The sequence below is a fragment of the Lacerta agilis genome, chromosome 2, assembly GCF_009819535.1.
Source record: "Lacerta agilis isolate rLacAgi1 chromosome 2, rLacAgi1.pri, whole genome shotgun sequence".
NCBI lineage: Eukaryota > Metazoa > Chordata > Lepidosauria > Squamata > Lacertidae > Lacerta > Lacerta agilis.
The window spans coordinates 71,267,490-71,293,795 of NC_046313.1; the positions used below are offsets into that span (position 1 = coordinate 71,267,490).

The following is a 26,306-nucleotide window of genomic DNA, read 5'->3' on the forward strand; positions in this document are numbered from 1 at the left end:
CGGGACAATTACTCATGAGAGAAGCCTCGGATTCCTTAGAAGCGCTTTGACGCAACTATTGGTTTACCAGGAATTCATTACTAGCTGATTAGTACTAGTTTACATAGAGAAGGCTGCCAAGTTTACATTGCTGTCTTCAATTATAATGGTGCTTACTCTTCATACCAGAAGGATCATTGGGGAAATGGTGTTTTAACTCACTGCTGATATTTGCAGCTGCAAAATTTGGTGTGCTGTGATTGCGTTTTAAGGCTTTCAGTTTATGGAATACATTCTTCTTGAAGTACAAACAGGGCTTGGAATGAATACATAGGCCCACTGCTGACATTTTACTTGTACAGAAACAGAATGTTTCAGAACTATGCCATTCTTGGGTGGTCATTAAAACCTGTGCAGAAGTACAGCGTCTCCTCTTCTCTCTCTCTCTCTCTCTCCCTCCCTCCTCCCCCCCTCTTTGTGTGTCAATTGGAGGGTTGTCGGATTTTTGTTTCTTTTTTTGATAAAGCTGTACTTGCTGTCTAATTTGTCCTACATGATAGAATAATTCATCCTTCCCCAAGCTGGTGCCCTGCAAATGTTGCTGGACTCCAACTTCCACTAGCCCCAACCAGCAAGGCTGATGGCCAAAGATGATTGGAATTGTAGTCCAACAACATCTGGAGGGCACCAGCTTGGGGAAGGCTGGAACAATTATTGGGATAGCAGGTTAAACCCATTCCCAGGACATGTAATTGGATAGATAAACCAGGCTTGATACAGACAAAGCTATAATAATCTTTAGAGAAATAACTTTTTTTTGTGGGGAGCCATAGAATGTAACGTATAGACCACAAATGAGAGTCTGTTTCAAAGAATTAACAAGACTGAATAGGTGTGGGTACAACACAGGAGTACTGTATAATGCAAGTAGAAGCAAATCTAAGCACATTTATTGAGTAGTTTTATCTGGAACAGGTCCCAGTGGATGTGTCTATATTAAATCTGGACTAAAATTAAAGTGCTTCTATAATGCTACGTTTTTCATGGTTTCTCACACTAAGGTCCTATCTGCACTATTATTAAAAGCAGTCTTATACCACTTTAAATGGTCGTGGTTTCCACCAAAGAATCCCGGGAATTAAGGATGATGAAAGTTGTTAGGAGACACCTATTATTCTCATAGAACTACAGTTCCCAGAATGGAAATTGTAGTTCTCTGAGTGGAATAACAAATAAAAACTTTCAGCATTCTTAACAAACTACACTTCACAAGTTTATTTAGGGGACGCCATGGTTGATTAAAGTGATATCATGGCACTTTAGATGTATACAGTAATTAGTTTTGCAGTAGAATCCATATACCCACTGTGGTTGCTTTGTTTTAATCAAATCAAGGAAGATAGTTATGGGAATTTGCATTGTTCATTATTATAAAAAGATCCATAAGCATAACGTTTAAGATAATGTACAATTGCAAGTACAGTATCTCCCTTGTGTGAAAAATTTACATAGATTATAATCTGTTGAGGCAAGAATCATCTGATAGTAAAGCTCAGTAATGCAGATTTCATGTCTCCTTCAAAATGAGATCTGGCAGAAACTGGACATAAATGTTTGGAATTATATTTCCCACATACTTATCTCTAGATGAATCATACCAGTGACAAAACTGTCCTAAACAAATGATTAGTCTCTGTTTACATTCAGTGGCCATGATTTGTCATCTGGGGATGCACAGATGGCCCTGTGCATGTGTGTTGAGGAATAAGTCCCATTGAGTTCAGTGGAACTTACTCCCAGGTAAGTGGCTAGAAGGTTGCAGAATAAATCTGTGGGTAGATTCAGTTTTTACTCAGGGGAATTTATGGCAATACCTTGGGAGAAGCACTAACCTTGGAATATTGGGATTGAATGACTACGCTGGTTGAGGATAACATTATTGTAACCAAGTTGTATTCTAGCTGCTTCTCAAAAGTTTGCATGGCATGACTTTGTTCACATAATTTAATCAGCCAGCAATTTTTTTTGAGGTTAAATCTAGTATTTTAGTAGTTTGGAACCTATTGTACACTTTGGAGATCTTTTTTAAAAAAGGGAGTAGGCACTTCTAAATTTTGTATCTTCCCTTGCTCTCAGACTGCTTGGCTGTGGGTGGTTCTGTGCAAATATAATTGAAGGTTCAAGATACCATCACTGGGTAAGGTTATTTAGCGTGTCATAGCTGTACATTCTCAGCTCCACTCCCTTGCCTCCGAGGACGTCAGTGGGAGTTGTTGCCTGCCAGCAAGGGAAAACATGCTGCCATCATGGGTTGCATGCGATCTAGCTGCTCAGCCTCACCCCCTTGCAGAACTCAGAGGACCTCAGTGGGATGCAGGTGGGAGGGGGAATGCCACCTGAATAATCCTGGCATCATGGGGACACCATGTTATTTCTGTTCCTGACTCCAGAGAATATTTTGTAAGCTGCTGCAAGAACCTCTGCTTTATAGCCTCTCGGGGCTGCAAAGCAGGATATAAGTATTCTAAATATGCTTTCAGTCAACATTAATGCTTAGTTGTGGTTGAATTACATGGGGATTGCAACGAATATACAGTGGTACCCCGCTAGACGAATGCCTCGCTAGACGAAAAACTCGCTAGACGAAAGGCATTCGCTAGCGGAAGGCTGTCTTACAAGACGAAATTTTCAATGGGCTTGCCTTGCGAGATGAAAAATTTTCACGATTCCCCCCCCCCGTCAAACTGCTCTTCCCCCGTTGGTGCTTCGCAAGACGAAATTTTCGCTATACGACAGCACTCGCGGAACGAATTAATTTCGTCTTGTGAGGCACCACTGTATTGCAATATATAATAGAGAAAAGCAGGTCCACTCCCACTGCCCGTTTCAATATATAGTTTCTGGCTGTTCAATCCATACTATATGAGTTGTTCTCTTACAGGGACCAGCTGCATGTGTTACTTTCTCGAGAACTGGAGATTTCTTTGCTTCTGGAGGCTTCGATGAACAGGTATCTGCTTCATGTTTATTTTCTATAAAACTCCCCCCCCCTTTCTAATTCATACACATAACTCAAGATGGATTACAACAAATTACAATTGCAATTTCACAATAAAGACCTATTTTATTTATTTTATTTTATTTTAAAATATGCATACAGACAAAATACAGTGGGCCCAAGGGCAAGCATCACAGATAAGAGTCTCCTCTGATTCTTTAGAAAACTTTTGTTCAGCAAACTGTTTTTCACCTGAGTTTGGAGATTGAGTATAAAAGGCCACCAGCATGTTAATATTGCCCAGCCCTTTCATTCCTTTTCATCAGAGTCTAAGATTGTGGGCTGTGTTGCAGTGTTTAGTCATGACTGGTAGTTGAAGACAGGATAAACCAGCTGAAATGGAGCCCAGAAAATGAGTTGCAATAAGTTTGATAAATGTCTCAACGATGGGATTTTAGGGCCAGTTGGAAGACCAAATATTTTGGTGGTGTTTCTAGGCCTAAATGGGGAAAGAGAGAGAGAGAGCTTTAGATATGGTCGTGCTGTTCTGTTTACTTTCCTCTATGTGTCTGCAAACTTGCCTTAAAATATTGAAATCTTGTTTTTTATTTGAAAGCAGCTGAATGCAATTGGGGGGGGGGGGATTTGCTACCTTTTTATAAAAATGCCCAAGGCAGAGTACAAAAGAGTATTGCAACTAGAAATGAACAACAAGATATCAAAATCAGCCTTTTAGAAGCCTGGAAGAGTGGAAATATGTCAAATTGGTGTCAGAATTAAGGAAGTTATTTGAGCTTGTTCTAGAAGTTGCAGCACTGCTAGAGAGGAAGCCCTGGCCTCCTGGTACTGATATGTCTGGCATCACTGGGGTGATGGAACTTGGAGCTGACACTTCCAGCTGATCTTAAAAGAACAGGGAGATATGTATGAGGGAACGCATTCCTTAAGGTGTGCTGGGCCTAAGGATTCCAGTACCTACCATCAGTTAGCCGTCTTTGCAGCTGAGCAGTATTCCCCCTGTAGTCTGCCCTTGCCAAGAGGTGCTAATAGGAATCACAGACATTGCCCAAAGGATCTAATCTATGCATCTTTCCTATTTTTTATATAGAGGCAACTTACTAATGACCTAAATTCTCATTTTTATACTGAGTGGCGCTCTCTCTCTCTCTCTCTCTCTCTCTCTCTCTCTGTGTGTGTGTGTGTTGTTAAAACAAATAAAGATGGGAAAGCATTAATAAGTGGATCTTCCAATGAAGGCTTGTTAGATACAGCCCCAGACAATCTGCATGCTTCTGAAAACTTTTTTTAAAAGTAGCCAGTTTATTTACTAATCTCAAAGTTGCTTTTGATCATCTGAAGGCAGCCTTGTTTAGGGAAGTTTTTAATATGTGACATTTTAATGTATTTTTAATCTTTGTTGGAAGCTGCCCAGAGTGGCTGGGGAAACCCAGCCAGATGGGCGGGGTACAAATATATTGTTGTTTTTGTTTGTTTGTTTGTTTGTTTGTTTTGCATCAGTGCTCTCTGGCAATACAGAAGAATCATAGCTTCAAAAACTTAATAGCATCATGTGCTCTCTGGGCCAATCTTTCAAAAGCTTTTTTTTTTTTTAAAAAAAATGATAGCTTGTAATGAAACTACTCTGCTGGGGAGGCAATATTACTTAAACATAGTTTGGAAAAGCTTCATGGTAGTATTTATTCTGGGGAAGATGTAATCTTAATCCTGTGAATTGTACACAAGCTATTACCCAAATCGTTGTATGTTTGAAAGCTGTTTCAAAATGGCTTTACAGGTAATGGTGTGGAAAACAAACTTTGATGCCGCTGATTATGGCGACCTGCTGAAAACACGGAAATGCAGTATGAATGTGAATGGCACTGACTATGGTGATGCATTGAGAACACAGAGGTCCAGTATGAATGTGAATGGATCTTCCAACAGTGTGGTAAGTTGATGTCCTTGATGGTCATTCTAGATTTTTCGGTTCTCTGGTTATTCCACACTTTGGGTAGAACCGATAGCTGTCAAGAAATTCCATTGCCATATTTCTAGTTTTCTGGGATAGATTATTCGTAATCCCAGTTGAGTTTCTCATTGCATGTTGATGATAAAGAAAGCAAAGCCTGGCATTCAAGTCCAATAGTCCCATTCTTACCCCTCTGATTACTGTGTAAGGCACTCCACTTCTTGCATTTTGTCAGTGGTCTCTTGGGCTGTTTCTGTTGCTGACTAGTATCATTTTGTTCTTTTTCATCCAGCTATTCTTTATATAAGCAAATTCTTCTCAAACTGCTCATATGCCAGATGTGCTTTCTGTTCTGACCCTGTGGCTCTCAAATTAGGAATTCATTCTAATTTGGGCATTGGTTCATCTCCCTCCCCCCACAGCAGATTTTTCATGCATTTTGAGGGGATGATGGGAGTAGGATAAACAATTTCCTTGGAACTCCTAAGAGAAGTGATTAAATTAAATGGCTTACACCATGTACAATGTAATTCTTTGAGTATTTATTTCATAAAAAGCAAACCCAGTGCTATTTTTCTAGAAAAAGTGGTGCCAGAGCTCACCATAATACACCTTGTTCTCTTATAATGGCAATGGCAGCCACCTGAGAGGTGCAGGAACTGAGTTCCGGCTGACAAAAATAGCCCTGAGCAAATTTCTGTACATAGTGTCGTCTTTTATAAATGTCCGTTCAGAAGTTAACCCCACTAAATAGAGCATTGCTTACTCCTAGCTAAGGTGCGTTACAGGATCATAGCGCAAACCTTCTTCTTTTTTCTTTTTACTATTTTATGTCATGCATTTTGAGTTTGTGTGTTGTAAACCACCCTGTGATCTTTGGATGATCAATATAAATTGTATAAATAGCAATACTATCCCGAGGCTTGTGGAAGAATGTCTTGAAGAATCAACCCAGAGTTTTGTTAAGAATTCCTGTTTGTCTTTCTTGACTACCATTCACTGTGCCTCTTAGAAGCCTACACCTATCCCTTGCTGCTATATCTTTTCTGTTTATCCTGTCTCTGTGGCCCCTGTAGGATAAAAAAAAAGTTCATCTTAAAAGCAAAGCAAAAAAATTAACCAGGTTCATAATCATGAGAGATCTGAATACTTCTGGGTTTTTTTCTGGCTTCAGTCACTTTTGCAGTCCCTTTTGGCATGTATCACTCTAAACAGGTGTGGGTGAGTGTCGACTACCCTTCCCTCTTTGGCCTGTGCCTTCACAGGTACAGTTGTATGCATGAAGGATTCCATACAACCTGGAACCCCAATTGTGTGTACAGGGATACCAGGACACCCACATGTAGAGCAGCACAGGAGCTGCTGCGATGCTTCAAGAGGTCTAATGCATGCCGTGCTCCTTACATAACCTTCTCAGAATTGAATGGCTCTGGTTGGTTACTCGTTTTTTTCTTTAAAGTCTCAGAAAAAGAAACCAGGGCAAAAGGTTCTGGCAGTGTTTAGTCAGTCGAACTATTTAAGTGTTCTTCATATTGAGGACACCTTCAAAAACCTTATTTATTTATTTATTTGTTTATTAAATTAATGTTTTGGATTTGGCGGAAATAAAAATGAAAGTGGTTAGACTTCCTGCCTTTCTCCCTCAACTTTTTCCAGACTTCCCCTGAGCCAGACTTAACTTATGGGATCCTTCCCCCGGGAGGAAGTTGGCGGGGATGGGGGGGGGCTGGCTTTGGTTCATTCCCCCTTGCGGTCTCCTAAAAATCTGCTCTGGACAGTTGAGGGTATCCTCTGAAATAGGGTGGTATAAGCAGTGAACAAAAGGAGGAGGGAGGAGGAATCGATGATAATTGGCTCCCTATCTTCAGTGGGGAACCTCTTCTGTTCTTGGGGAGGGGCAGCTCTGGGTCCACCCCACTGCTTATAATGAACACCACCCTGGGATGTATTCATTTATTGAGCAACGGAGAAAGTTGCAACCAAATGTTGCTGAGCAGCCATGAAATTGCTTATATTTCTAAATGCAACTTGGAATTGTTGCCATGCGCATTTTTTTATTTTTATGGTCGACCCAAGTTCCAAAAGACAGAATGTAACTTTTCTTTCCCCACACTAAACAGTTTTAAAATGGCACAAAATAAAATAGAACTATCAAGTGGCACAAATAACTCAAGAGTTTAGAGAATAGTGAGATTGAAAGCTGGGGTTTTCCCCCCCTTTAAAGTGTTTTTTTTTATCCCAGCTCCTCCAGTATTTGAGGCAATTTTAATTAGTTCAGATTAGAATAATATGGCATAATCCTAAAAGAAGGACTTCATATTTGCAGAGCGCTTGTGAGCATCACCATCACCATCTGTTTATCATCCTCCTCATCTATTAATTTATATCCCGCCTTTCTCTCTGACAGGGACTCATAAGAAGAGCTAAAAACATTTTTATTCATTAAAAAATTATATACTAATAGAATTAAAAATTATAAGATCTATTAAATATGTACGCATAATTACAGTAAAAACATTGCAGCACCAGCCCTTTTCATTAATAGCAGTCAGTTCCCAAAAGTCTGTTGGAATAAGGAAGTCCTCACTTCCTCATTAAGAAATTTGCTAGTTCTACTAAGCAGCCCTTCCATAATCAAAACCAGATTGTGCATTGTCTTTCATCGTTGCCTATCGAAATAGCTTGTTTTGATTGTACAGTGCCTTACTAATTTTGGTGCTTATTATTTATTTCTAATGTTTGTGGGCATACTTGACACGTTTTGTTTTGAGCTGAACCAGACTGTTGATGGGTTTGGCTTTCAGGTTTCAAGAAAGCTTTTGGAAGAATGTAGATTTATTGTCTGGTTGGATTATCTTCCAGTTACCTTGACTTTATCACCTTTCGCTTCTTATCATGCATTTTTATAACTTGTCCAGTTTTCTACAAAAACTCATGCCTCAGAGGATCTGCTCAGTGTTTTCTTTTTCTTAGAGTTCTTCCACTGGGTGTCACTCTTTACTCTTTTTCTGTGCAGCTAGGGATGAAATAATCCTTTACCCATATCTAAAATAACTAGTCTGATAGGTGAAAATATTTTTATAATGACCTGACTTTTGTCATGAAATGCAAGCACTTCTTTAGTTTAATATTGAAATCCTAATGTTTCTCCTTCTATTCCTAACTAAACTATCTGATGTATTAGACTAGGCATATACTTTCAAATGTACACAATCTCCATAACTTTGGTTACTCTGAGTGAGAGTGGACTTTCTAGTTCGTACCATGGCTACACAAATTCTAGGGAGGATAGGAATACAAGTTGCTTTCTATTTATGGCATTCTTTCTCTTGTTCGGAATTCTCCTGAATGTAAAACTGCAGAGAACTCAGTAAGGAAGAGTTGTATGTGTTTGATCTTTGTCATTTTACATGGGTTTGTATTTGAGAAATGCTAGCTGGACCATAAAGTTTGTTTTAAAGAAAACTGGTGTGGCTTAGTGGAGAAAAGAAACTTGAGCTGTGAAGCAGAAGGTTCCTGGTTCATATCTCACCTCTGCCATGAACTTGCTATGTAGTGCTAGGAGGGATTTCAACCTTCCCCTATCTGTGATATGGAAATTAGAACCTGGATTTTGCAGAGGAGTTGTTGTTAGGATCATAAGATAACGTATAAAGTACTAAAACATTCAAAAGCAATACAGTGGTACCTCTGGTTACGAATTTAATTCGTTACAGAGGTCTGTTCTTAACCGGAAACCGTTCTTAATCTGAGGTACCACTTTAGCTAATGGGGCCTCCCACCGCCACACAATTTCTGTTCTCATCCTGAGGTAAAGTTCTCAACCCGAGGTACTACTTCCGGGTTAGTGGAGTCTGTAACCCGAAGTGTTTGTAACCCGAGGTACCACTGTATATAAATGCCAAGTAATTATTGTTGAATTTTATGTTTCTATGATCTATGCTCTAAATAACCCAGTAAATATGGACTGACACCATTGAAACAACTTGTGAATAAAGTTCAGCCTCTGCAGGCTCAGATAAGTTGCTGGACGAACCACCTTTTTTTTTGGCAAACACTTGGCAGGAGCGAGCCAGCAGTAAATCACACTGAGCAAGTTGGAGTTAACTCTTGGTTAGCAAAAACAGGATCTGCACAGGACAACGACTTGTCTGCGGCAGGTTGCCTCCCTGAAGCAGTTGCTGAGACTGAAGCTTCCTGTCTTCCCACAGCTGCCTAAGTCCCCTCTTCAGAGTTTTCTCCAAACTATCGGAGACTTTGCCTCCCACTAAGCTAGCTTCTCCTCCCTCAGGGGGGAGAGGAGTTTGTCACAGCAGGAGGGGGAGACTCCCTTGCCTCTTCACCATCTCTGAGTCTTGGCCTCCCTCCTCTCCTGCTTCAGCTTCTGCCCCGATTCCGGACTTCTCTCTGCCACAGACACTCCCAGCTCACTAAGCCCTGTTACCTCTTCAGCTTCCGACACTTCCTCCCAGTCTTCTCCCTCTGACCACCACCAGTCCCTGGGCTCTGAGCCTTCTTTGCTTGGGGGTTCCCCAGCTGGTGCCTCCCACCATTCCTCTGTGTCCAGCCAGTCTGTGACAACCCCCTTAGTTAGCAAGACTGGTCTGCTACCTGGGAGTGTGATAGGAATTTCCAAAAGAGGATTGCTTTTATTCTCCTTCCCAACCCACAGTAGTTGCAGCTCTCATCCAGTAGAAGCTATAAAGAAGTCAATTATGTTGTTGCTAGTAATAGTCTTGCCTCTCCTAACGTTCAGTGTTCTGTTCTTTTGAATATTTCCAGTACCTGTTAAGTAGGTACTTAGTATCAAATACCTTTGTTCTGTTGTGCTCTTCAGATTGTGCACAGGAACAATGAACTAAAATAGGATTATTCTCTGCACTCGTGTAATTATACAGTACTCCTTCTAAATAGTCCCTGTTTAGAATTTTGCATATTGGCTGCGAACAAGCTCTGAAAAGTGTCTTGTGATTAATTTTTCTTTCTGTGGCTTGATAACCATTGAGTGAGTGCCATTGTCTTCATGCACATGTATGTGCGTTTGCTTGGCTGAAAGGGTCTGAAGGCTCCAGCTTCCTTCATTGAAAAATAAAGTTAAAAACTAAGTTGTGAATGATATTAAGTGTGTGCTAGGAATTAAGGGCTTTGGCACTGATCTTATGATGCTGTCTAGATAGTACCAAATACTGGTTTGCTACCATTATTTATCTTTGATCATCGGTACTGTGATTTTGGAGTGGGGCTGATCTTCTTAAAAGGCTTGGGAAAGCCCCATTTGAACCTTGTGTAAACTATAGGTGTAATAATGAAGAACCTGAGTCAGTTTTACATGTCCTACTTTAAATTTAGTTTTTTACCAGTGGGCTAGAGAAACTCGTGATATGCTCCAGTATGCAATCATTCTCAGGCTGAACTTCAGAATATCCGTTTGATTATTTTATTGGAAGGTTCTATGCTTATTCTATTTTTTAATCAGAGCAAGTTGAAAAAATCTTAAATGGAGCCATTTCACTCGGACAATCTATGATTGCTTTTATTTTATGTCATACCTTTTAAAGGTTTATTTGTGTCCAGTAAGCTACAGATTACAAGGGTGGCGCTGTGGTCTAAACCACTCTCTTGGGGCTTGCTGATCAGAAGGTTAGCAGTTCGAATCCCCACGACGGGGTGAGCTCCCGTTGCTCGGTCCCAGTTCCTGCCAACCTAGCAGTTCGAAAGCACGTCAAAGTGCAAGTAGATAAATAGGTACCGCTCCAGCGGGAAGGTAAACAGCATTTCTGTGCGCTGCTCTGGTTTCGCCAGAAGCGGCTTAGTCATGCTGGCCACATGACCTGGAAAACCTGTCTGTGGACAAACGTTGGCTCCCTCGGCTTATAGAGCGAGATGAGCGCCGCAACCGCAGAGTCGTCTGCGACTGGACTTAACTGTCAGGGGTCCTTTACCTTTACCTTTAAGCTACAGATTATGTGAAGCCTCAAGGGAAATAAAGGAAGTGATGGTGGGGCTGTTGCCCATTATGGAGAAGCCAGGCCCCTTGCATTTAGGACCGTAATCCTAGATGACCTTTCCTTATACTCACAGTACAGCTGCTTGCTAAGAAATGCTTACTAAACTCCCTGCTCTAGTAAGGCAAATGAAATTATTCTTCAGGATCAAATTATGGGGAAAGCCACTTAGATCTTGAGCAGTGGCTAGTGTCACAACTCGTGAGAATAAGTGATGAAAGCACTTGGTCTTTTTTTTGGGAGTACATTATTTGAAACAATCATGCAGGGCAGAACCCAAGTTTTGGGGCTGTCAAATTGGGCAGCAGGGCACTGCTTTGCACTGTGACATTGAGGTCAAGTCAGTGTGCAGCTCAAGTCAGCAGGTAGCTAACTTTTGAAAATCTCTCGGAGGCAGATGGGAATATTTAGGGTGCATTGAGTTTCACATGTCAGGTAATGCAGAATAACATAACCCTCTTGGATTCCTTGCTTGTAGAAACCAATGGATACTGGCAGTAGAGAGATTCAGAAAGCTGCAATTTACAGACAAGAAAAGGTAAGTGAAACCAAACATCTCTGTAGGGAATTTTCCCTGTTAATGTGATGAGTAGAGGCAAGCCTTCACAAGTACGGTATTTTGACAGAGCTTTGTCACAGCCTCACTTATTGACTTTGACAGAAACACACTTTGTGAGTTATGGAAAACGATAATCAAATCTGAGCTCTGAGTTGGTGTGCATGTAATGCTACGTCATGGTTTAGCACTACATACATAAGCTAGGATGAGACCAAGCAAAGCCTGAAAATTGCACACTGCCCCCTCTCTATCCTGCTACACAGCCAGAAGGAACACTTATGTAGACTTTTTCCCCAGCTTCCACAAATCCTATCATTGCCTATGACCTAGAGATGGTGGTTGAAAGCAAACTCTGCTCAAACAACCACATTATAACCCATGGCTTGAAGTTAGCTTGTATTGAAACTTCCATCTGTTGGTTTTGAACCATCATCTTTGCTTCATATGCAGCAAGAAGCCGGGGTTTGCAGAAACTGAAAGTAAACACTGTCAAAGTCTTTCCCTAGCATTGGGGAAAAGAGAGAAGAGGGCATTGTGCAAGGCTGAAGCAGCACATGAGTCTTTGTAGCCCATGCATGTAGCTAAACTATGACCTAGTCTTCTATGAGTTACGGACCTATGCCTGCTTGTAGTGAACATTGGAATACTTGAAGGGCAGGCTTCTGCCTGCAAGTGTGATTAATAAAATCCTAGAGGCCACAGATGTCCAAATCTCCTTTGCTTCAGGAATAAATCTCCTGCTATGGTGGAAACAGTGCTCTTCTTCCCTTTTGTGGGAAATAGCCCTATGCTAGGAATTGAACATGCATCTTTCCAAATTCCACATTCGTTGTAGGTGGACTCTCCTGGCCTGTGCACCTGTCAATAAACACTGAGGAATTATTGAAAGAGAATGTTGCATGTGGATTGAGCTAGAAAGGATGACTAAGTATCCAGTAGGCTAGGAAAAGACTGTGCTGTAATTTAATAAATGCACACTTTACATTGTATTTTAGTATTTATCAGAATTATATACTTCCCATTCAAACATATGTGAGTTATATCCATCTAAAGGTGCAAAATATCATCTGAAGTGCCTTGGGGCATGAGAAATGTTTCTCCCCTGACATCAAATTGAGGAGCCAAGAGCTTCTAAATTTCTTGACGAGTATAAAAATATCACTGGTTTGCTCTTCCTTTTGATTCTCTGGTTATATTTCACTTTTATACTTAATTAAATTAAATGATAAATGCTTCACTGGGAAAGGGTTGGGTGGGGATGGCTTATGGGCAGAATGTCTGTGTTGCTGATCACTACTAAGTAGCCTTCGTGGCCACCATGCACAACTTGGAGGGTTTCAGCAGTACAGCTGCAGTACAGTGACTTCAGCAGCCTTCCTTCTCTGAATTTCTGATGCACATGATCCTTAACTGTGTATTTCATTTGAGCTGATGTGTCTTTCCACTAGTCTTCACCTACCCACTCCGCCAATTTCCATTGAATATGGTAAGCAATGTTTTTTCATCTTCTAGCAATCAGAGATGGATTTCGCAGAAGTTCCAGATAAACATATTCAACATATTCAAGGAACTGAAACGGCAGAATCCGCCGTTATTCAACATATTCAAGGAACTGAAACGGCAGAATCCACCAGAAGAAAACATGAACAAATTGACGAGGCTGGCCTTGCCAGCACCCTCCAGCATATTGTGGGACAGCTGGATGTTCTCACTCAGGTATGCAATACAGTCGTACCTCGTGTTGCGTTCACTGCCGGTTGTGAACGGCGTGGGTTACGAACGTGGCAAACCCAGAAGTGTTTACTTTTGGGTTTCGCCGCATGTGCAGAAGCGTTCTGTGCATGCGTGATATCGCCGCTCGGGTTGCGGACTTTTTGGGGTGCAAACGGCACCCTGGAACGGATCGTGTCTGCAACCCAAGGTACCACTGTACTTTCAGGAGCCTCTATGAAACCTTTAATAGATTCATAAAACTTCTGCATTTCCTCCCATTATTTGTTGATAAAGTAGGTATTAAAAGGGATTATTACTTAAGACTTTTCCTTGAAATGGATGCCTTGAAATGGAATATCCCAAAAGATATGCTCAACTGATTCTTCATTGATGTGTCTTAAGTCCTTTTCTACTTGTCTAGTCTGCAAATAAAGAGAGGAAATGTTTTATCTTAGAATTCAGCATGTGCTTCCTATCAGCCCAAGTTTTATTTGATTTAGCATTGGGGACAAATGGTGAGGCATGGCCCATGAGACCCTAGGAACAGTGTTCATGGCAAACCAAACATTTGTACTAAACTTCACAAATGACAGCATGCGTGTTTTCTCCTACAATAGCATTATCTTAGTAACAGAAAAAGCCGTCATGTGTGGTTGGCCCCATTTGGAAGGTTGTGAGGCATGGATTCGTAGTATCACCAGCTTCCTCTAAATTATAAAATGGGATATTGTGTTCAGAATAGTTTCTCTCTGGCAGACAAAGACTCTCCCCCTCTAGTTGTCATTGGTATGCAGCTAGCTTTATTCTAATTCCGTTGCTTTATTTGAATTCTGCATCTGGGGAGATCTGTTCAATACTCAAAACATAGAATGCACAGTTCTTCAAAAATGAACTCGGTTCATGTTTATTGTGTGTTTAATTGTGGTGTTTTTGTGTTGTGAGCTGCCTTGAGTGCCATCCTGTGCAGGATACAATTTGCTTTTAAATTGAGATTCACTGGCCTATCTATTCTCAAACCACGGTGGTGGGCGACTCCAGTTGCGGTCAGTGGCGATACTGTGGAATAGGCCGCTTCCTCCTGAGACAAAAGTGTCAAGTGGAGTTTCTGTGTACATGAGAACAGCAGGACTGTTTTTATTCTGTTAAGTAGCTTCCATCTGCCAGACACTAATTATTTAGGAATGATGAGGCTGGAGTGGTATTACGTCCCGCACAGCAAGATGTTCATATGCAGCCTTGCTTCTTCAGTTCCAATTTTTGCACTTTAGCTGAAGTGTTCATTTTGTCAGCAGCCTCTGCCTTGTTCTGTCTTGCTGAATGGGCGCTCCCTGACAAGTCAAGCATATATCTCAAACCCCACAGCGATTGAGCGAGTTGGTGGAAGATTACATTAAAGGGACTTAAGTCCACCCTGGTCCTGGTCTCTGCAATTGCTAAATACAGTAGCATTATCGTGAGATCTTTCTTGCTTGGCGTTATCAACCAGGAGGCTAGTCCAGATAAAGTTTCCTGGAAGAATGCGGAACTGGAAATTCAGTGGCCCAGAGATTACAGTTGAGTGTTTCCAAGTGGTTATAGTCCTTGGCCAGCTTGCTAGTGCTGCTGCTATCAGGGAAGCCTGCCTCTGTTGAGCATACCTGGCAGTAGCAGCACACCAGGGAGCCAGTGTGGTGTAGTGGTTAAGAGCGGTAGACTCGTAATCTGGGGAACCGGGTTCGTGTCTCCACTCTTCCACATGCAGCTGCTGGGTGACCTTGGGCTAGTCACACTTCTTTGATGTCTCTCAGCCCCACTCACCTCACAGAGTGTTTGTTGTGGGGGAGGAAGGGAAAGGAGAATGTGAGCCGCTTTGAGACTCCTTCGGGTAGTGAAAAGCGGGATATCAAATCCAAACTCTTCTTCTTCTTCTCCAGGAAAACAACATGATGTTGGGGGACAGTGTGGGAAACTAAAATGGCAGGTCCCAGTTGCTCAGACTGTATTTGTGACGGCAGTTTGAAACAGCCATTGCCCCACCTTGCCTTTACCAAAAAAGAACAAGGCTGCTGGCGCCTGAGAATTGACTTTAGACAAACAGAAGTTGATAGGTAGGGGTGTTTGTGTGTGGCATCTCAGAGTGACAGTATTCCCTTCTGGCAGGTTAATGTAGCAGAATGGCTCCCTTCTAATCGAACACCTTGTCTCATGGGTCTAGCTCTGACCACCGGCAGCCGCTAATGCATTTAAATTGTTAGTTATGATCTGGAAGTCTCCAGTTCAGACCTTAGTTCAGCCTCTCCCCTCTCCATTCTGTAATATAGGGATGGTAATATTGGCCTACCATACAGGGTGTTTCTGATGATTACTGAGAGTGTATATGATACAATGCTTGAAGGAAGTGTTGTATAAATACTAAATGTACTGGGTAAATGATCTTTTGCATTTCTTTTACAGTTATTTCATCACGGCTTACGACGAAATTAAATGTGAATACATAGGTCTCAACTTGTATTCTGTTTTGAACCTTTAAAAACCATATTAACTGCACAAATTCACACCTGGTACTTATCAGAGATTTCTTACTGTGGCAGTCCTTTGGACCAGCAGAGGGCCCTAACACCTAACACGCTGTACTGAAAGATAAAGGTTTAGCTTTGTATACATGTGCCTTCTACATTTGAACTTCAGGGTCAGGTTCTAATATGATTGCTTTAAATATGTGCCTTTATCACCCATAGGAGGCTCCAGGTGGATTAGCGAGGCTGTTATTGCTGCACGCCTTAATTGCTCTTCTAATATTACATATCTGCAAACATCATTCAGCTCATGTTGCAAAAATATTCTTCTCCCAGGCTTTACAACACACAATGAAGTAGTAGTTTGCTATCTATTGAAGGGTGACAGCCAGTTTTAGTTTGTATGTGACTGGTGATTCTTTGGCTTCTAATACTTTCACTGTATAAGATACCTGTAAAAACCAGTTGTCAGTGTCCTGTGACCAAGAACCCAGGGAATGGCTAGGCAGATCTGGTTTGATTCTCACTTGCTCCCATTCTTCTGCTTTAAGTCTGTGTGGGGCACACTTAAGAGGAGGCAAGCTCTCCTGTCAATCCAAGTACTAGGATTGCTGGTAAGCAAGACCCAAGGCTAGCTAGCCCTATTACCACCTCAAGGTTGTCTCTCAGTGTGTACTCTTACTTTTCTTTTCTGTTTAATAATTTCTTTAAAGTGTTTTTTTTATTACTCTTGCTTTTCTGTCATATAACTAAATTGCCAGCATTCATTCCTATGGGACAGATTAGAGCAGCACATGGAATGTTGCAGTGGGAGGAAGAACCTGCCAGTCACTCCTGATGTGGCTGGAGTGGCCTCCACTGATGGTGAGCCCATGGAAAGGGAGCCCACCCTCCTTCCCAGGTCACTCAGTGATTATAGGGTTCTCTCCTCGCTCCACCCTGGCCAAAGAAACTGCCTCCCCATGCCAAACAAAATCCAAGCTTTGACAGCTCAGTTGGTAGAGCATGAGGCTCTGAATCTCAGGGTCAAGGGTTCAAGCCCCATGTGGGGCAAAAGATTCCTGCATTGCAGGGGGTTGGACTACATGACCCTCGTGGTCCCTTCCAACTCTACAGTTCTAGGATTATTTGAAAGGGTGTGACCTTTCATCCCAGGAAACACAATTTCTGATTGGGGAATGGGGGTATATCTGATATTGGCTTTGTCTTCTTGAGGGCTGGAGGCTATATTTGCTTGGGGAACGAGGACACCAGCCCTGTTTTCACCTCTCACTGTGCTTGATGCAGTATTGTCAATGAATGGGAGGGTACAGGTTGGGTGTGGTAGGGGAATTCTCTCTGCCTTCCCTGTGTCTCAGATCCAGTGGTCCTTTAATTAAGGTAAAGGTAAAGGTACCCCAGACCGTTAGGTCCAGTCGTGGACGACTCTGGGGTTGCGGCGCTCATCTCGCTGTATAAGCCGAGGGAGCTGGCGTTTTTCTGCAGACAGCTTCCAGGTCATGTGGCAAGCATGACTTAAAGCCACTTCTGGCGAACCAGAGCAGCACATGGAAACGCCATTTACCTTCCCGCTGGAACGGTACCTATTTAATCTACTTGCACTTTGACATGCTTTCGAACTGCTAGGTTGGCAGGAGCAGGGACCGAATAACGGGAGCTCACCCCGTCGCGGGGATTCGAACCGCCGATCTTCGGATCAGCAAGCCCAAGAGGCTCAGTGGTTTAGACCACAGCACCACCTGCGTCCTTTAATTAGTGTACAGTAAAAGCCAGACATTCTTTCACACAATGACTTTTTTCAGCAGGACCATATTATGGCAAATCCTTTTTAATTAAGGTTATTTTTCTCGGTTGGGAGTTAATTGTGGCATGAAATTTTGGAGAGCAGCAGGGAAATGATCTGCAGGGAAATGATTCCCTCCCCTGATCACCCCCCCCCCCAAAAAAATATCTGCATCTAAAATTGAAAATAGCAAGCTCCTTTGCTCCCATGTTGTGCCAGCACCCTACATCTCAATAGTAGACATTTTAAGTTCTATCGTAACTTTGTGTGATTGTTATTATTCTCTTTGGAAGGCTGTTTGGTAAGGCAGCAAAACAGCCCGCAATGCATAAGTAGAAGATGTGCTGCACACCCTGATCCTGGGCGTATTTGCTCAGGGTGAAGTTTCATCGAGTTCAGCTTTGTCCCATGCTAAGGTCTTCCAACACCTTTCAGCTGTTGCCTTTCTCCTTTTGCAGACTGTTTCCATTCTCGAACAAAGATTAACATTAACTGAAGACAAGCTGAAGGAGTGCCTTGAGAATCAACAGAAGATTGCTCAAAGTAAATCCAACTGAGTTCGCTGGGGAACTGACGGCAGCCAGCATTGTGTGTGTGTGTGTGTGTGTGTATGTGTATGTGTGTATTCTCAGCATATATTGTGTGGCTGATTTGTAAAGTGAAAACATTTACTATTTTATTAGAATTAATTGTACAGCTTAATAGTGTCTGTAAATATACTTTTTTCAGATTAAACTTTCTTACTAACGATGGCCATTTGTAATGCTTGGCTTTACTACCCTGATTCGCATTTCCAGGTGTTGAGGAGTTGTTCATTTTTAAAGTAACACTGGCTTTGCTTCTCAGAGCAGCTCTGTTAAGAATTAAGACAGCCTCGTTTTGGAAATGACAAGCTTCTGGAACCTGTGTTGTAGACTTCTTGAAATTGTGTGTGTGTGTGCGCGCACATCTGAGAACAGTGTGGGAGTTTCCCTTCAGACGCAGAATTCCCAAAGCACTGGAGGAGGAGGACTCCGCTCCAAATGTTCTGCAAGCATTTCAAGCAGAAATGTGACTCACTTCTGGGAGATGCTGCTAAAAAAAACCTTCCTCTTAAAATTTGAATGTTACCTGCACAAAGCAGTCCCGCTTTGTAGGATCTTTATATATCTCTTACAGTTCGTTGAAGCAGAAAATAACACATTTAATTCACACGAAGCACTCGGAGTCAGATACAAAATGGTTTCCATTTTTTTTTAAAACAAAATGAACATTAGCTAAGTAATGTCAGATGCCTTGTCTGTTTTTCTACATGTGTGTTTGTGTAGTCCGTGCCAGCTTTGCATGCATGTTCATGATCATGGATTTATTTTGCCAGAAGTATACTTATATTCCTGGTGGATAATCCCCCCCAACACCTTTGCATACATTGGAGCTGTGGCATGGGAGACACCGCACTGCAGCTTTTTGGCATAGTGCAAGGATGACACCAAAAGCCCTGAGTCATGTGGAAGGAGTTCAAGACATGGCTCCCTCCCAGCTTATTGTTGCCCCTCCTGGAAGCTGGGGCAAAGCTGGCATAGGAAGGAGCCAGATGGTGGATTTCATTCATGTGATCCTAGGTGTCTGATGGTTACCTAAGCAGAATAGGAAGGGACTAATTAGTGGTTTCACTGTTACTATTTAGGTAATCTCTATATAGGGTGATTTGCTCCTCATCTTAGCTTTGAGACCTTTAGTTTTGCCGGTTTCAAAAACTGACCTGCACTGATTTCGCTCATTTAATCCCAACCCCCACCTGATCTTGTGGATAGAAATTCAAATCTCCCACTCACACCCTCTATATTTCCTAGAACCATATCTCTTCTCCGCATCTCTTTCCATAGAAGCCTGTATCGGTCTGTTTTGCTGAAACCTTCAAAGTCTTTTTTGGGACCTTACCATTTCCACGCGGGAGGATTTTTAAAAATCCAATTCCATTTAAAAAAAAAATCCACACCTTTCATTAGACTGTATTCCCAACATCTCAGAAAGCCTGTTAAGAAACTACAGGTTATTTTGCTTCCTGGCTTGAAATGAAAAAAGGGGAGGGAAAAGATTTGTTCCCTGCTTGGTTTCTGAAAGCCATTTTTTGTTGTTGTGTTGTTTTGGAAGCACTTTACCCAGGGGTTTCTTGCCCATTACGGGAAGCACGTCAAGGAGGAAGCAGGGGTGGTTTGGGACTGCATGAGCTCCAGATGTGAGAATAACTTGGTATCTTCCCATGGCAAATGCGCTTTGTCCTCTGTACATTTATAACTACGATGGGGGAAAAGGCTTGAGTGAGTTAGGCTTTCTCCTTTGCTATTTGCATACTGTACAAAAAGCCACCTTGCTTGCAGGAGTGGTTTTCGCATCTTTCCCTCAAGTTCCCTTTTTGCAATGCAGTCCTGTGTGCATGGGATCCTTGTTTAGTAGGGGAGAGAGAGAGAGAGAGCAAGTATGTACTGCGGCAGAACTTTTAAACAGAATGTTCTTATCCAGGGAGCTATAAATACACTCTCACTCCTTGTATTTAGCTCTTCTTCCTGACAATGAAACATCTGTTGTGATCATCTTGCAGAAAACGGCTGGTGCAGGAAGCAATGGAATAGACGGTTGAGGGGGTGTGTGTTGCAAATTCCAGGGTTAAACGTTCCAAGAGTTGAGAGCGGATCGTTTAAGGGAATTGCTCTGGTTGGCTGGTCCGGGAGGAGCTGATGAAGGGTTAAGGATCTGCAAAGCAATCACTAAGCCAAGTTCCTAAAAAAAGCAGTTTAATATGTTGCTATTAGGTTTGCCAAACATATGACATCACTAAAATTTTAGTAACAGCTCTTTTTATTCAGATTGGTCCCCAGGGAAGCTACATATGCCAGAGGGCTGAAGCAAAGGGATTTTTTGGCTGTTACGGGCATGGAACATGTTAAAACATACTCTGACACTGTGAAAAATAGTCTCTAAGCAATGCCCACTTTTCTTCCTGTCTGGGAGTTTAAATTAAAGCAACATCATGGTTAATTCATAATTATATTGGCAGAAAGGTGCAGCACTATGAGAGTGACTGTAGGGCTATATATAGGTCAGCTGTCCAGCACAAATTGGCTTCTTTCACGGTGACTGTGGGAGTAAACCCATTGAATCCAAAAGGACTTTTGAGTAGCCAGGGATAGGTTTGCAGCCTGAGTCTGTAAAAGGGACCCACATTTTGTGTAGCTTCTCAGTTTTTAATACTGATAGTTGTACGTCTTATTTTTGCTTTTAATTAACCTCTGAAATGGCACAAACATTTTTAATCATGTGTTATTCACTGACATGATTTCATTCACAACCGATTACGAGATAGCGGAGCTTTCCCAAGCTGTTCTAAAAATCCAGCATATAGGAAGCTTTCTCCTATTGTTCCAACGTATCAAATACTGTTTGTGGGTTAGGCATACACATTCTGTGACTCTTACCTTGTCAACGGATCATTCAGTTTTGTTTATAGCGGACAGCATTGGGGAAGCAGGCGAGCATGAATTCAAGTCTTCTGTAATTTAGTACTGAGCACACACTACCACGCCCCCCCCCTTTTGACAATTTTATTGAAGGTTTCTAACATATTAAGCACTAGAATCCAAACACATTTATAAAAATATAATCGAAAAGAACATATAGAAAAAGAATACTGTACTGAAAAAGAAAATACAGAATACTCATAATCCCTACAAAATGCAATTATATAGAAAAAAGAGAGAAAATAACTAAAAAGACCCTTTATCACATTTATATCATCTATCATATATCCGCACATAGAAAGGGTACAACTTCTAGATCTAGGTAGCTGCTCTAGAACAGTTACTCATCGATGTGACCAGAGGGGCCGTCACAAGTATCTCTTGGGAGTGGGGCTTGGGATATGATGTACCTGCTGTTGAACTGATTGGGAACCGTGACCATAATGCTATCGAATTCAAATTCAAATGCAAGTGGGCGGTGGCCAAGAAAATCTTACCACTTTTCAGAACAGGAAACGAGGAGATTGGCAAAAAGGCAATTGGAAGGGAAAGTCAAGAGAGTCAAATCTCCAGAATTCTTGGGGGTTCCTCAAAACCACAATAGTAGAAGTGTAGCTAGAATGTACAGTATATTGTATTTTGGGAAAGTTGCTCCCAGGGCCAAGATGTTGCCAGCATGGTTTCCTGAGTGGAGTCAAGAAAATCTGAATGGTAAGAAGGCTCCCTTTAGAAAATGGAATTATTGTCCAAATGAGGATAAAAAAGAACACAAACTTTAGTAAAAGAAGCATACAAAACAGGGTGCAAAATAAAAAAGACTTATCAGGACCAAATTCCTAAAAACAAAGCCCAACAGCGAACAATTCTTTACATGCATTAGTTACAGGACCTCAGCTTAGGAAGGTTATATAGACCTTTGAACAACAGGGTAGTCAAAGGTGGGCTAATGGAGGGAAAGGAAATAGCAGAGGAGGTGAATGAATTATTTGCATCCATCCTCACAGAAGAATATAAAGCACTCCTTGTGCCTGAACTGTCTCAAGAAGGGAATCTGAGGAACAGGCAAAAAGCGATGACAGGCAACAAAGTTCCAGGCCTTACTGCTAAATGAAAAACTGACAAATTGCCAGGTGCAGATGGCATCCACCTGACCATTCTTTAAGAACTCAAATGTGAAATTGCTCACCTAAAATAGCTACATATCGGAATTTTGGAGAATGGCCAATGTAACAGTTCTTAAAAGGGGATCTTGAAATTATAGACTGGTTATTAAGTCTATTCTGGTTGGGGGTGAGCAGTGAGGTAGCCAAATTCACTGACAATATTAAATTGTTTAAGGGAGGTGTGTGTTGTTTTTTTAAAGAATTGTGAAGAGCTTGAAAAATCTAAACTGAGTGAATGGGCATCAAAATGGCAAATGCAATTTAATGTAAGTGTAAAGTGATTCACATTAGCGTAAACCCCAATTTCACAGGGACTGAACAGGCACTGAATGACCACAAATGAGATCTTGGGCTCACGGTGGATAGCTAGATGAAGTTGTCAGCCCAGTGTGCAGCAGCTGTGCAAAGGGTGAATTCCATGTTATTTTTTATTAGTAATTAAATTTGTATACCATCCTTCATGCGGAGATCACAGAGCGGTTCACAACATAAAAATGCAAAATGAGAACACAAAATGCATACTAAAACAAGAGCAAGAACAAGCCAACTCTACACACTTAGGACATCATTAAGCCTGTCACACCTTTGATGGAGACAGAGTGAGTGCTCAAACAGCTGCCATTGATAAATCCTTGGCTGCGTACACATTCCTTGGGAACGCTGTCACATATAAATGTACTTACTACATGAGTTGGCCCATTCACACTTAGCAGCATGCCAGTAATCAGCTCATGCAGGCGCACTGCTAGCCTGCTTAACGGTCCATGTGAATGGGAGAAACCTCAGTTGTGGGCCCAGCGTGGGGCAAAGATTCAGAGTGTAGCTGCTGACCCCGATGTCTACCGTGTCTTTTTTCTTCCTAAATCTTGGTTTCGATCCGTGGCTCCTAATCCTGGGTAAGGACATTCCCTCCTTTCTGCCTCCCTCGACTCTCTCGCCCTGACATTTTTATCTGAGAAAATGAATTGGCCTCGATGCATCTTCTAGGGCCCACATACGCGACTGCTGTTGCAATACCCTATTTTGTTTCCAAAGCTAATAATTATCTTCCAACGCCTGCATCCATCTCGGGGGTGGGGGGTGGAGAGGTATCGCTTTAAATCCTTCTTAATTGTACCATGCTGCCTTCATCCACCTCGCTTTCCTCTTCCTCCTTTTCAATTTGGCCAGGAACCACCAGCATCATCCCCACCCCCATTATGGGTCACAGGAGCAGACCTGCAAAAAAAGGGTTAATGGAATACTTTTGCCATGCGGGTTGTTTGGATGGAGTTCAGCATTGCTTCACTTCCCTTTTACACTCCCTCTGTGAGTATTTTCTTAACAGCTGTCTGGGATCTGTTCCATTCAGACTTCCCCTAGTGTGGGCCTAAGAAAACATGCAGTCTGCAACTCTCAGTAAAGTTTCCATTGTCGCACCCTTTACTGGAAAGACAGAGGAGCATACTGCACAGGGCTTAAGTTTGAACATACAGTGCAATGTTTAATATCCTTTTTAAAAGGATTAATGGAAGAGGATAATCCCATCATGGTCTAATGCGATGATGACAATCCTGTGACCCTCCAGAACAGGGTGGTCCAGAGCATGGCCTGAGGGCCACATGGGGCCCTCAACACCTTTTTTTTGCTGCCCTCAGCAACATTTGACACTCCCCACCCCCAACCGCAGCACTCACCCTGCCTTTCCAAAGCAAGGCACTGGGCTTTGGGAAGCGGGCATGAGGGCTTTGGCGGGTCCTAGACTCCTTCCTCCTTCCCAAAGACTAGTGAGCTCTTTCCTAGCTTTGGGAAGGAGGTGGGAGGGCTCTAGGACCCTGCCAGAGCTTTGTGCCTCCTTCCCCAAGCCCCGTGCTTTGCTTAGCCACTTTGGGAAGGCAGCATGAAGGGCGTCCAATTTTGGCCTCACTCCCCACCACCCCACATGGCAAGGCAGTGAGCAGCCCGCGGGTTCCGTGTCAAAGTACTCTTGGTTTGCAAAGTTGGGCCGCCCTGCTCCAGATATTATTGGGCTAGCTGGCATGGCCAGTGATGGGAGTTATTGTCCAACAACATCTGAAGGGCCACAGGTGCCCCAGTCCTGTTCTAACACTATACAGTGGTACCTCGGGTTACAAACGCTTTGGGTTACAAATGCTTCAGGTTACAGACTCCGCTAACCCGGAAGTAGTACCTCGGGTTAAGAACTTTACCTCAGGATGAGAACAGAAATCGCGCGGCGGTGGCAGCGGGAGGCCCCATTAGCTAAAGTGGTACCTCAGGTTAAGAACGGTTTCAGGTTAAGAACGGACCTCCAGAATGAATTAAGTTCTTAACCAGAGGTACCACTGTATATCTAAGAACCTATATGATCCTTGAACATCCTCACCGCTCTGGTGGATGTACCGGTAACTGAAACTGCTTCTGAAATGCACATAGAATAAGGAAGTAGACGAGCAAGCAGAATTGCTATCATTATTCCACCCAAAAAGTATTTGCCTTTTTAACAGTAAACAACTGCAGGACATTCAGAAACTCAGTGAGTGAAGCTTCCCCACCATTGCATTTGTAGACTAGGAAGCTGAAGCAGTTGAGTATTTGCTGCTGTGTAAGTGCCCCAAAGGTACAGAATTCCTTCTAATGCCACGTCTTTACCTCCTTTTGTGGTTTTGAGTAAGCCACTGTTTTTTTCCTGATCTCCAAAATGACAAGAGTTGTCTCCTGGTGAGGTTAGAAAAAGTAGCTATAAATCCATTTGCAGAATTAATGTGTTTTAGAAATCTTTTTTTTCTTTCCAAAATCGTCTGTATTCAACTTGTGGGGTTTATTGTTGTTAGTGTTACTGGTTATAATGCTAGTGTTTCTAGCCTGATTTCTAATATTCCTTTTATACTGTTTTGTTATGCAACTGTGGCATTTTAAAAATCAAAATACTGCCATCTTGGGCTAAATTTTAAATGGTGGGAAGGAAGTGTGTGCCAGGATACCACCCCAAATGCCATCACATCAACAGTGGTGGTGTGATCATGAGAACCACGGGAAAATCACAACGCAGAACTCCCATGGTTTTCTTTGTTAAAGGATCTGCAAGCAGATTTCTTTCTGCGAACAACATGGAAACGAGCGCTAAACTTCTGCTAGATTCCACTGGATTTCCAGAAATGGCTTTTACGTTGTGTGAAATATCACAGAAAATGTGAAAATTAGCAAGTAAGAAAACTCATTGAAATTGAGAAAAAGGACAACCTGCCTTTGAAGCGGGTAATGTGAACTCGCCTTCTGTGCCATCTAATTGAAGAAATGTTTGCTTTTTCTGAAGGACCTTGTCTATTCTGAAGGACCTTGCCATTTGTAGCCAACCTGTAGCAGGCGCCAGGAGGCTGTGGTGTACCTAAACAGGTTCATGGGGGTTCCCAGAGCATCTCTGTGGCAGAGAGTGTGACCTGCATTCTTAGCGGCCATTTCTGTGCCCTTTTGCTGCCTTCTCTCCAGGAAAGCAGACTAGTTTTGAGGCAAAATGGTATCAACACAGCTGCACAGGAAAGTGCTTAAGGGACAGTTTCATGCTTTTGATGTGACATGCTCAACGCTTGCCAAAAAAAGTTGGCCGCTATGCTGCCTTCAGTCATTCACAAGGAGAAGCAAAGCCACTTCTCCTCCTAAAACCGATTCCAAAATAGTACATTTGCACAAGGACACACACCCCATTTTTGCCTTTTAGGTATAACCCTAAAGTACACATCCTTGAAAGTTAAGTTCTATTTATAGCATTAATGCAGAACAGACATTTTCTTGTGCCTCTCCTTATCTGTAGTAAATACTGATGGGTGAAGTAATATATTTCCCTGCATAAAAAAGAAACTTGAGTCTGCAGAGCTGAGCCAAGCACAACAGTGGCTGACAGATTGCTCTAATTCAGGTTCACGAGAGGAAAAGTTGAGAAGACTCGATAGCCACTCGTAACTGATGTTTGATGGAGCCTTGCTGAACAGTTACCCAGTAAGAACAAAAAGAGTCCTGCTGGATCAGGCCAAAAGGTGTAGTTCAGCATCCCGTTTCTCGCAATGGTCAACAAGATGCATCTGAGAAGCAGGATATGGGCAAAGTAATAATCCTCTCCCTCAGTTATCTCACAGCAACCCCGAGGTTTCATACAGCCATCGCAAATG

General features: G+C 42.2%; 1 protein-coding gene across 3 annotated transcripts in view; it reads left to right on the forward strand.

Annotated features, from left to right (window-relative positions):
- Positions 1–18,223, forward strand: part of POC1A (POC1 centriolar protein A) — a 37,867-nt gene extending 19,644 nt beyond the window's left edge. Inside the window, exons 7-11 of one of the 3 annotated variants that reach the window (XM_033140683.1) lie at positions 2,921–2,989; positions 4,773–4,925; positions 11,430–11,489; positions 13,023–13,226; positions 17,960–18,223. In XM_033140683.1, the coding sequence (XP_032996574.1) occupies positions 2,921–2,989; positions 4,773–4,925; positions 11,430–11,489; positions 13,023–13,226; positions 17,960–18,058 (585 nt within the window). In that variant the 3' untranslated portion in view covers positions 18,059–18,223. The remainder of the gene's footprint in view (positions 1–2,920; positions 2,990–4,772; positions 4,926–11,429; positions 11,490–13,022; positions 13,227–17,959) is intronic. The other 2 variants (XM_033140682.1, XM_033140684.1) reach the window with 2 other exon arrangements.
- Positions 18,224–26,306: the final 8,083 nt, after the last annotated feature.